This window comes from Lynx rufus, unplaced genomic scaffold, assembly GCF_022079265.1.
Source record: "Lynx rufus isolate CCGP_SWC_20201006 ecotype Redwood Valley unplaced genomic scaffold, mLynRuf1.p SCAF_17, whole genome shotgun sequence".
NCBI classification, from domain to species: Eukaryota; Metazoa; Chordata; class Mammalia; order Carnivora; family Felidae; genus Lynx; species Lynx rufus.
This window is the reverse complement of record NW_025814831.1, coordinates 13,193,867-13,206,436: the sequence shown is the minus strand read 5'-3', so window position 1 is coordinate 13,206,436 and position 12,570 is coordinate 13,193,867. Positions and strand designations below refer to the sequence as shown.

Here is a 12,570-nt window from a genome sequence, read left to right as displayed (position 1 = left end):
ATTCTGTGTCTCCCTCTCTCTCTGACCCTCCCCTGTTCATGCTCTGTCTCTGTCTCAAAAATAAATAAACGTTAAAAAAAAAAAAAGGTAAGTTCCTAGAAAATGTATTTCGGTCTGACCACTACAACTGCCTATTTTGATTTGTAATAGTTGCATAAAGTCACATGCATTCATTTACTGTTTTACGAGTTCTGACAAGTACACAAAGCTGTATAACCGCCATCACCACCCAGGCGCAGAACTGTTCCACTGCCCTCCAAAATTTGCTTATGCTGCCCCTGTGTGGTCAATCCCCAAAATACATTTATTCTATATTTCAAAACAAGGGCATTATGCTGTGAAAGAAAATTGAACTTAGTTGTATATATACGTAATCTGTTCCTTAAACTTTGTTTTGAAATAATTGTTTATTTACAGGAAGTTGCAAAGATAGTTCAGAGCGGTCCCGTGTACACTTCAGCTCAATTTTTAACTCAACAATTAAACTCAATAATTAAATCCTATGTAGCTACAGCTCAAACCCAAACTTGGATATGCCATCGGTACAAAGTTGTGTGTCGTGCCGTGCTATTTCATCATACGTGTAAGATTTTGTGTCACCACCAGCACCACTATCAGGATGGAGAACTGTTCAAGTGCCACAAAGATCTCTTTCCTGCTCTCCACTTCTCTGCCCCGACCTTCCCTAACTGCAGGCAGCCAACTAATTTGTTCTCCACCTCTACACATTTGTCGTTTTTAGAAGGTTACACAAATTGAATCACACTGTAATGAGAGCTTTTGAGATTTTCTTCTGCACTCAGCATAATGCCCTTGTTGGTGCACGTATCAACGTGCAAGTTGGTGCACGTATCATCCAAGTTGGTGCACGTATCAACAGCAGGTTTGTTTTTAGTCCTGAGTGGTATTCCACAGTGTACTACTGTTTGTTTGACCATTCATCTTCCTGTAGCACAGTGTGATTGTTTCCGGTTTTTGATTGTAAGAAATAAAACTGCTTCTATGAACATTTGTGTACAGGTTTTCACATGGACGGTTAAGTTGTCATATCTCTGGGATAAACGCCCAGGAGTCTAACTGCCAGGTTGTATGGTTAGTACTTGTTCAGTTTTTAAAGAAATTGACAAATTATTTTCCAGACTGGCTGGAATAGTTGAAATGTAGAAACTTCACCTCCTTTTACATCCTTTACTCTCCCAATATTTTCTACATATACACCAAACACCAAATCAATGTTCTAATTCTTGCTTCAATCATTAAACATAATTTAGAAAACTCAAAAGGAGAGGAACATCTATTGTTTACCCATATTTTTACTCTTTCTACTGTTCTTTTCCTTTCTGAGGTTCCCAGATGAATTCTCTTATCATTTCTGTTTAGAAAGCTTCCTTTAGCCATTATTGTAGGGTGGGTCTGCTGGTGAGAAATTCTCTTAATTTTTCTCTTCATTCCTGAAGGAAATTTTCAGTGGGAATTCTTGGTTGAGAGTGTCTTTTCAGCACTTGAAAAATGTTATGCCACTTCCTACTGATCTCCATGATTTCAGATGAGAAATCTGCTGTCATGCAAACTGCTGCAGGCAAGATGTCTCTAGCTGGTTTCAAGATTTTCTTCTTTTGTTTCAGTTTGCAAAAGCTAGATTATCATGTCTTGGCATAAATTTCTTTGGGCTTAACTGTTAGAGGTTTTCTCAGTTAAATCTGGAGTTTTAGATCTTTTGCCCAAGCTGGGGTTTTTAGCCATCATTTCTTCAAATACTTTTTCAGCCCACCCTCCTTATCTCCCGAGATTCCCATGGTGCACACCTTAGATCTTTCCACTATGGTCCCACGGGTGTCCAAGGCTTTGTTTGTTTTGTCCAGTCTAATTCTCTCTGTTGCTCAGAATGGGTACTTTCTATTGTTCCGTCTTCAAGTTCATGGATTCTCTCCTCTGTCCTTCCATTTACCTTTGGACCCACCCATTACATTTTTATTTTTATTTATTTATTTTTTTAATAATAAAGCCTTTTATTTTTTTTATTTTTCCTAATTTTTTTTTTAACGTTTATTTATTTTTGAGACAGAGAGAGACAGAGCATGAACGGGGGAGGGGCAGAGAGAGAGGGAGACACAGAATCCGAAGCAGGCTCCAGGCTCTGAGCCATCACCCCAGAGCCCGATGCGGGGCTCGAACTCACGGACCGCGAGATCACGACCTGAGCCGAAGTCGGACGCTTAACCGACTGAGCCACCCAGGCGCCCCACCCATTACATTTTTAAATTTTAGGTACTGTTATTTTTCAGTTCTAAACTTTCCATTTAGTTCATCTTTGTATCTTCCTTCTTGAAGCTTTCTATTTTTTCATTTGTTCTAAGCATGTTCACAATTGCTCAGTATAACATTTTTATGATAGCCGCTTTAAAAATCCTTGTGAGGGGCGCCTGGGTGGCTCAGTCGGTTAGGTGTCCAGCTCTTGGTTTCAGCTCAGGTCATGATCTCCTGGTTTGTGAGATCTAGCCCCATGTCAGGCTCTGCACTGACAGTACATAGCCTGCTTGGGATTCTCTCCCTCCCAGTCTGTCTGCCCCTCTCTCGCTCATGCTCTCTCCTTTCTCAGAATAAGTAAAATTAAAAAATAAAATAAAACTTCTTGTGAGATTAATGAATTCTAACATCAGTGTCATCTGGGTGGTGGTGTCGATGAATGGTCTTTTCTCAAACTGAATCTTTCCTGGCTCTTGGTATGATAAATACTTCCGATCAAATCCTAGACATCTGCTATGTTGCATGTTACAAGACTGGGTCTTCTCTTCCAGCAGGCCTCTTCTGACACAGTACCAGTGGGGGAGAGGGTGCTGCCTTGCTATGGCCAGAGAGGGGGAGCGTGTGTGCGATCATGACTGCTGTGCACACGTGGGACTTCTGGCTCCCCACTGTCTTCCATGAGATCTCCCTGACTGGAAGGGTAGGAATGCCTCCGGACTGCCTCTCACCGACGCTGTGGGTGTGGCCTCGTTACTGCCTCAAATCACTGCCTCCGGATTCTCCACTAGGCCTCTTCTGAAACTACCCTGCAGGAAACCAGAGGGACGCCTCGTATGGCTGGGTGGAAGTCTAGGCTCCCTGTGACCACAGACCCCATGGGAAAGGGCCCCTCATTCTCTCCTGGAGGAAATGAAAATCCCAGTTCCTCATTTGGCCACACCACCCTGGCCAGGCAAGTGGGACGTTCAGCTCGTGCCTGCCAGCTGGGGATGCCAGTCTATGCTCCCACCTGGCCCGTGCTGATGCGGTGGGGTGACGATAAGGCCAGTTCGTGACCCTCTTTGGCTGGACTAGAGTATTTATTATATAAAAGATTATATAAAAGATTCTACTTGCTCCGCAGTCCCTTTTGACTACACAGAGCAGGCTTACTGGGTCTGTGCCATAGCTTCTTCACCAAATCCAGGGTGTGTGAAGCAGAGAGAACCCAGGCCACATGCCACTATGTGATCCCTCTGGTCCTGAGCCCCCTAAGCAGTCTGTCTCTTCTCTAGCTTTCAGAATTTTCTTATGTTCTTTTGATGTAAGTGTCCGTGGTTGTTAGCTGTAAATAGCAGGAGGAATCGGGAAAAACACCAGTTCGTCCCTTTTTATAGTTAAATAGTAGTCCGTGGTTTCCAAGTACCACAGACATGCATCCATTCACCAGCCGAAGGACAACTTTTGGGTAGCTCCCAGTTTTTCCCAGTAGGAAGCTGCTCTAAGCATTCACATACAAGTTTTCCTGTGAACCTAAGTTTACTTTTTTTTTTTGCTTACATACCTCGAGCGGGACCTTTGAATCACATGGTTAAGTGCACATTTAAGTTTATAAGAAAATACTAGGGGCGCCTGGGTGGCGCAGTCGGTTAAGCGTCCGACTTCAGCCAGGTCACGATCTCGCGGTCCGTGAGTTCGAGCCCCGCGTCGGGCTCTGGGCTGATGGCTCAGAGCCTGGAGCCTGTTTCCCATTCTGTGTCTCCCTCTCTCTCTGGCCCTCCCCCGTTCATGCTCTGTCTCTCTCTCTGTCCCAAAAATAAATAAACGTTGAAAAAAAAAATTAAAAAAAAAAAATAAACAAAAATAAAAAAAAAAAAAAGAAAATACTAAACTATTTTTCAAACTTTTACATTCCTACTAACAGTATAGGAGTGTCATGGCAACGCTGATCCTAGTCAGCACCTGGTATTGTCAATTTTATGGTTTTATGAAGCCATTCTTATAATAAGGTGTGTAGCTTTAATTTGCATTTCCCTAGGGAAACCTGGGGGGCTCAGTCGGTCAGATGTCCGACTTCAGCTCAGGTCATGATCTCATGGTTTGTGAGTTCAAGCCCTGCTTTGGGCTGTGTTGCTGACAGCTCAGACCCTGGAGCCTGCTTCGGATTCTGTGTCTCCCTCTGTCTCTGCCCCTCCCCTGCTCATGCCCGCTCGCTCGCTCGCTCTCTCTCTCAAAAGTAAATAAACATTAAAAATTTTTTAATTTGCATCTCCCTAACGATTATTAATATTGATCGTATTTTCACATGCTTATTTGTCAACCATGGTGAAGTATCTGTTCAAATCCTTTGCCCCTTGAGTTTTCTTATTTCAGTTTTGAGAGTTCTTCACATGTTCTGCTTACAAGGCCTTGGTCACATAGTTGCTTTTTCACTCAACTGGTACTACCAGGAACTGACCAAAGTTTAAGACCTATTAAACCAAGGCCTGATCACTAACTCTCGATTTCCTATTATTTAGACTACATTTGGGCGTTTTCAGTTTTCCAGGTGGTAAAGCATATCTTCCCCCTACCGATATTCTTTATCTCCGAGGAACTTTTGGAGGGTGTATTAATTACTGTGAAGTCACAAGTATTGTTTAGAATTTTAAAGCAACATATCCACTGAATGCTCTAGTCTGCCTGCTTCTTAATCTGAGGAAATTTAGTAGATTCCAAATTCATACATGAATTTCAGTGTAATTCAAGAGGGGAGAAAAAAGCCTGTCAAGCCAAAAACCACATGGAGCCCGTGTCAAACACAGCACAGTCAGGGAGGCATACCTGGATCGCTGCCCAGTGCACCTGAACTTGTGGTTGGCCTCTCGCGTGGGTGGGAAAGCTGTGCTGGTGGATGCTGCTGCTGCTGCTGCCTGAAACACGTGAAGGTGAGTGTATGTTAAAACCCAAAGCCGAAGAATAAATATGCCACGAGAAACACTGTGCGTGGAAACTAAATGGTTCCACAAAACAAAAGAGTCACTGTCATGACCTCCACAAAAGAAGGCCAGAGCAATCACTCTGATATATATTACTTAAAAGTAGCACAGTGCGGATCCTAGGAGACCCAGATATAAAATCTGAATTATCAAATTAAGAGGTAAAGATTTTCACCGTGAAATAACACATAAGCAAAAGCATTCGCTGGCAGGTAGGTGTTTTGACTTACAGATCCTTAGTATTGTTGGAAGTCGCTGGAAATAAGCACCTTTGAGAACATTAAGCATCTCAAATTACCATGCCAGTTAACATGACCTTCCCACGGCTGCCTTCTTCTTGCCGTCCAGCTCCGAGCTCCAGCATGTCCTCAGAGACACCGTTGCTGACCAGCCCACATACAGCAGCCAGCAGCCATTCTCACTATCTCCTCACTTCCTTTCAATTTCGGCGTCATCTTAGCACCATCTGATACTCTTGTTTGTCTCCCTCTTCAAGCTAACAAGAGCACAAACCTTATCTCACTTCCCAAGTGCCTAAAACACTGCCCGTCACACAGTACGCATCCACCAAATACTTGATAAAGGGAAAGAAGTTAAAATAACTTTTTAAGATGCGTTATCAAGTTGCAGTACCATCTATTATATTAAAATAAATTTTCCCTGGATTTTTTGCAGAAGGGAGAGCGACGTCAGAAAAATCCACGTTTGAAAACATTTAAACACGATGGTTATGATGTAAATATGTAGGGCAGTGCCCTTGTACTTAAAGAATATACACTAAAGTACTGAAATGTAATGGCAAGTCATGTCTGCAAGTTATTCTCAAATTCCTCAGAAATGTCCACAATTAGGGAATTTGGGTGAGTATAAGGAGTTCTGGGAACTAGTTCTGCTTTTAAGTAAATTCAAAATTGTTTCACATAATACATACATAATATGTTTAAAATTAAAAAAAAAACATAAACAGCTGACACTCTGCAGTGAGAAGCCATAGCTTTCAAAAAATGCATAGAAGGATTTTTAAAGGAACCAGAATTTTAAATTTGCCAGCAACTCTACAAATAGAATAGCACACGATGTCTTCCAGAGTCTCAGTCTTCTGTTTTAAATATGAGCAACAAAGAAAACCCAAGCATATTGCCGTCTGCCTCAGTTTACTCTCAGGCGTGCGTGGCTAACAGTGCACAAGAGGGCAGGTTCCCAGCAGCCCATCCCGACAACAGGGTGTGCACGAGAAAGCAGTCCATCCCGGTAACGGGGTCCGCCTCTGCAAGGCAGGAGGAATCAATCCTGGCACATCAGATCTCTCCGCCCGCCCTTTTCCCCCTCCGGCCAAGCCAACATGTCAGAACACAAGAGAGTGGTGGGTGAGACAGCAGCTTCAGAGGGACAGTCTTCATCTACTTTAAATTTATGAAAAGTGAGAAGTAAAGGAATTGCCAGCCTTGAAACAGTCCTGACCCCTCTCATATTTGCTGACACAATAAGATGCAACATGTTCAAACAGCAAATCAGTACCCACTCCCACTGTGTCTTCGAATGTGCCCTCAGAATCAGAGGCTAGAAAGCTAAAAACACCACCGGAGGTCACTGTACAGCTAGGATGCTGGTAATCAACCGAGCGCTCGCAGAAATGAGGCACGACCATCTTCCTGCTGCTTTGGTGGTTCTCTGCGGGCAAGTCAAGTCACGGAGCCGGTCCCAGGATGCGGCTTCCCGGCAGCCGCAGTGGGGGCTGACTTCCTGTTTCCATGTCTAGGCAACCGTGGTGGCAAGCTTCCAGACCCTAGGATCACAGCTATGGCAACGTGTTCTTGAACTCCGTGTCCTGATTTCCCATCCTCCCAACCGGGGCGGTTGGTTGCACTCTTCCAACAGGCTGGTCTGTGGAATTCTGGAAGCCTGGCTACAGCCCGCACCGCCCGCTTGCTCTTCCTAAGACTGCGTAAGCCCTGAGTCTCTGTATTAAAACCTTTTCTGCTCAAAATACCTCTAGCAGCTTGTTTCTTAAAGTGAATCGCATTATGCCGTGCCACCAAAGCAGTGGCTCAGGTGTTAGACAATTAAAAAATCATAGCAATCCGCGACCATGGAAACAATGCCCAGTAACTGCCTCTTTGTTGGGTAACACTTTTTTAGTAACAGAAGGAGAGAATCTGCATCATTTCAGAGCTACACTTGGAGAAGACGATGATGCTAACACATTTGTGGAATACTTTACGGTTTACACAACAGTTGTACATGCACTAATTCAATTTGTGAATGCGGTAGGTTTTATACTGACACTGCTGGTGTAGTAAGAGTTTCACTTGCGCTTTTATAATAGGTAAAATGGATTGAGAGATTACTACTGGAAAAAAAATACGGCTGTGAAAACATTGCCTGACACTCATTCATAAACTATGACTTTGTAACAGGTAGATTTTTAAACAGTATTTTTATGTTTGATTAAGCATGAATACAGCGGTTACTACATTAGGCATGAAGCTTCAAATAGTCTATAAGAAAAAAAAACTATTAGAATGTGTAACAAAATAAACTATTTGAATAATAATAAAAAAAAAACAACCCTGAATTTGAATTCAAAATTTGTTTGAATAACAGCACCAGGGTCAGTTTGGAGAGGGTCAGAGGGAAGAGCACGATAACCTTAGAGCCAAGTTCCCAGAGACAGAAGCTAGAGAGAACCTGTAGGCCTAATAATCAGGAATTCTGGTGAAAGGCCTAATATTTGAAACTACAGCTGTTCCTCAGCCCCTTTACTACCGAGTCTAACAAGACTCTGGATGCTACGCAATGGTGGACAGAAACACCAAGAAGTTCGTTCTGAACTCTTCTCAGCAACTTGTGACTCTATAAGATCTTCTCTAGTTCTCAAATTCCCACCGACATTTCGAAGGTCAGGCCAGGCTCAGAGGATGCCGCTGGAGCTGGAAACCATCACTGCCCACGTTCCTTCCCAATCCACTGTCCTCCAACCAGGAAGGAGCCCCACTGATGCTCAAACATTTAAAGAAATAAATTTTTTTTTTTTTAAATTTTGAGACATAGAGAGAGAGCATGCGCACATGATGGGGGAGAGGGGCAGACAGAGAGAAAATCTTAAGTAAGCTCCAGGCTCAGCACAGAGCCCCACACGCACGGCTCGATCCCATGACCCTGGAATCACGACCTGAGCCTAAATTAAGAATTGGATGCTCAACCGACTGAGTGACCCAGGCTTTTCCAACCTAAAATAATTTTTTAAGTAAAGAAGGGATTTGTTTTTCTACTTTAAAGATGTTTTCCTTTTCTTAGATCTACTTGTGAATCTTGCAGTTTGTCTATAAGGTAGGTCTGTTTGGACCAATTTGTTCTGGCAAAAAATAGAATGTGAAATAAGCATGATAGAAGTATCATTTGAGAACCGTTCTGGAAAGCAGTTTAGAAATCCATACCAAGACCTTAAAAAATATTTCTGTCCTTTAACCCAAAAACCTCAGAATAACTGGAGAAAATGGTGAGAAATTTGAGGCATGGCATCAGTACAGGATTGTTCACTGCACTATTAATTATATAATTTTTTTTAACATTTATTTATTTTTGAGAGAGAGACAGAGACAGAACATGAGCAGGGGAGGGAGGGGCAGAGAGAGAGGAAGACACAGAAGCTGAAACAGGCTCCAGGCTCTAAGCTGTCAGCACAGAGCCCGATGTGCGGCCTGAACTCACAAACCGTGAGATCGTGACCTGAGCCGAAGTCGGGCTCTTAACTGACTGAGCCACCCAGGCGCCCCTGCACTATTAATTATAATAGCAAAAATCAGAATATTACAAAGACTATTTACTATTATGGGAAATGGGTGTAACTAATAACACCATATACGTGAGTCTGTGTGAGTAGAAGAGAATGTCTCAAAATACTAACATTAGTTATTAAAATTTTTTTTTTCAACATTTATTTATTTTTGGGACAGAGAGAGACAGAGCATGAACGGGGGAGGGACAGAGAGAGAGGGAGACACAGAATCGGAAACAGGCTCCAGGCTCTGAGCCATCAGCCCAGAGCCCGACGCGGGGCTCGAACTCCCGGACCGCGAGATCGTGACCTGGCTGAAGTCGGACGCTTAACCGACTGCGCCACCCAGGCGCCCCTAACATTAGTTATTAAAATAAAGGATTTTTAAAGTTTATTTATTTTGAGAAGAGAGGGGAGGAAAGAGAGAGAGAAAGAGAGAGAAAGAGAGAGAAAGAGAGAGAGAGAGAGAGAGAATGTAAGCGGGGGAGGGGCAGAGAGAGAAGGAGAGAGGGAATTTAAAGCAAGCTCCTTTCTGTTTCAGCACAGAGCCCAACAAGGGGCTTGAACCCACAAACTGTGAGATCATGACCTGAGCTGAAACCAAGAGTCAGATGCTCAACCGACTGAGCCACCCAGGCACACCAAAAGTTAGGATTGTTTGATTTTGATATATCTTAAAATAAATTTTCTCAAATGTAAGTTTTTATCTAATTAGTTTCACTTTTTTAAGATTTTATTTTTAAGTAATCTGTACACCCAACATGGGACTCGAACATGGGAGTCGCATACTCCACTGACTGAGCCAGCCAGGCACCCCTTAAGTTATTTTTTAACACTAACTAGACATTTGATGACATTACAGAATGATTAATAATTATCATATGATAATTATTAACAGTGTGACGACAGCATTTGGCAATATTAAAAAAAAATGGATGAAATGATACAATAATTTAGATCTGTTACCAAATAATCCCAGCTTGGGGGTGGGAGAGTGGAATGCATGAGAGATGGGGTCACAGAAAACCAAGCCTGGCCACGTGCTGGCATTTGTTAAACACGAGCAATGGGTAAACGGGTTCATTATGCTGGTTTCTCTACGTTTATAGATATTTGAAGTTTATCATAATTAAAGAATTTAAAAGTTCACTTTAAAATTTGAAAGGAAGTGAAAAGCACTAATAAGCACAATTTTGAAATTTTATATATAATTAAATCCATTAACCTATCGCTGAATAAAGACTAGAAATATCTCACATTAAGAGGATGTCAGTTGATCAGAACTTTCCTTCATATACTTCTGAGTTGTGACTTAAACAAACAAAACAAAACAGAAAACAAGGTAAATATTATCTTCATTACACCATCATAATGCTCCACTATTTCAGCTCCCACTAATACTGCCAATTATGATTGTGAGATGCTTCTCGATTATAGAGATGTTGAACTGGGAAAATGCATACATCTCAGAATTGATGAAATACAGTGAACAGGCCAGATTCAGCTGCTGGACTTTTGGTTTCTGACCTGGGATCCGAGGATCTGTACAGTCTCTCTAAATACTACCTTGTAACCTCTTTTCTTTTTCCCCATTAAAAAAAGAAAAAGGGAAGACGAGTTGTGAATGGTAGTTACTGGAAAGGATGATAATTTTTATTTTCTAGTTTGAGAGCACTGACAGATTTAGGTTTTAGGATTTATGGTTTGCCCCATGTCCCTGATGCGGACAGGCCTGCAGTAACCCCTGAAGTGGCAGTAAGAACAACAATTAACCACCGTCTGTATCTGGGCGTGTGCTCCCCGACCACAGTGCTGTTTTCCCTGTTAACTGACAGCAGAACTTTGCGAGGTTGCTCAGGTCACCAAGAAGCACATCCAAAGGCATTGTTCTTGCTTTGGTCCAATTCCATTTTCGTTTGATGATTTACATTTGACTGGGTTTCCTTCACCCTATTTCATATAAACCCTATAATTAGTATTGAGGCAAAGACTTTCCCTAAAACTACGTATCATTTCAGTTTATTTGCTCTAAATTAAAAACAAAACAAAACTCAGATGTCCACAGGGTTCAGATAGTAACCAATCTTTTAAAAGGAGAGAATCTTAAGTAAAATAGTTTAAGCCAAAGCTCTATATGTAGAGATTGCAGACAAAACAGACAAAGTACACGTTAAATATGCAATTTTAATATTGTACCAACTACTTTACTTTTCAAAGTAGGCTTCTCTTCTCTTCCGTAGCTCTTCTGAAGTAAGATGTGTACCTGATGTCTGTGGAATATCTTGGGACACATTTCTGGAACTACCTGAAAAGAAAACAGAACAAAAAAAAGCAATCATTTTATTTACCAATTCAAGCGATGCTATGTTTATGCTTTTTGAGCAAGCTTTCACAAAAGTTTTTTTCTTAAAAATATTGTGCTATGTTGTAACTAGAAGAAAGTCTCATGGACAAATCTGAATAAGGCAGTTCAAATATAACCTGTGTCCACACCCATCTGTGACACAGTGGACGTAAGGATGTGAGTCCAACAGCCAACCCATTAGGGAGAGCCATCAACACCACACTTGTGTTGCCCTCTTTAACTTACTAGAAATGCCCCAGCACTTTCCACGAGAAGCAACGAGAAGCGGGTGACTGTAAACCCATTCTCTATATTCCGATCTCCTACGATATTTGCATGCTGTAACAGCTCAAGTGTGTGTCCCAGAGATCCTGCCAAGATTGTGAAATAAGGTGGGAAGAAAAGCAAATGACGCAAAAATATCTAAAATTATAAAGAGCTGTTGTCTGTCCATTACTGGGCTAATCCAGCAGGACTCTACTAATCAAAAATGGGACCGCACAGATGAAGCACTCCGAGCTGTGCCAGGAGGTGTGAGAAGTTCAGGACAACACACAGGATAAAAAGGATAATCTTCATAGTAATGGAACCTCAATTTTATTTAGGTATTTAAGAAATCCCATTGAATCATCTCATGAAGAAAATAGAAGGCTTGGGGCGCCTGGGTGGCTCAGTCGGTTAAGCGTCCGACTTCGGCTCAGGTCATGATCTCACAGTTCGTGGGTTCAAGCCCCGCACTGGGCTCTGTGCTGACAGCTCAGAGCCCGGAACCTATTTCAGATTCTGTGTCTCCCTCTCTCTGTTCCTCCCCTGCGCTCACTCTGTCTCTCTCTCACTCTCTCAAAAATAAAGGTTAAAAAAAAAAAAGAAAGAAAATAGAAGGCAAATTTCCACATTAATTAGATGAAAACAAAACTGCCAAAAACCCACACATACTTTTCAGTAAGCTCTTTGAGCTACCTGCCAGACAACTCCCGCTGCCTGGATTCCCGAGGGGAGACATCTTCACTCTCCTCTGCTAGTGAGTTTATGTCACTATCACGGTGGGTCCATGAAGTGGGCTTATGCTGTAAGGTACATGGCCACTAAGTGTTACACTTTTGAAATATTTTCTGCCCAGGCCTTTTGTATCCAACAGCATACATTTACAAAATAGCAAGTCTGGGTAAGAGCCCCCCCCCCCAGCCCCCCCAGCCCTCCCCAATCCCCCCCCACTTTTGCCCACAAAGATTAACCTCAGGTTA

The 12,570-nt window shown here is 42.3% G+C and overlaps 1 protein-coding gene across 7 annotated transcripts in view; it reads right to left on the bottom strand.

The window, feature by feature from the left end:
- ATXN3 (ataxin 3) overlaps positions 1-12,570 on the bottom strand; it is a 38,538-nt gene that overhangs the window by 4,530 nt on the left and 21,438 nt on the right. For 4 of the 7 annotated variants that reach the window (XM_047080202.1, XM_047080203.1, XM_047080204.1 and 1 more), the window contains exons 9-10: positions 11,191-11,287; positions 5,050-5,138 (exon numbers count right to left, since the gene is read on the bottom strand). In XM_047080202.1, the coding sequence (XP_046936158.1) occupies positions 5,050-5,138; positions 11,191-11,287 (186 nt within the window). Of the gene's footprint in view, positions 1-5,049; positions 5,139-9,745; positions 10,933-11,178; positions 11,288-12,306; positions 12,394-12,570 lie in introns of those variants that run through there. The other 3 variants (XM_047080207.1, XM_047080205.1, XM_047080208.1) reach the window with 3 other exon arrangements.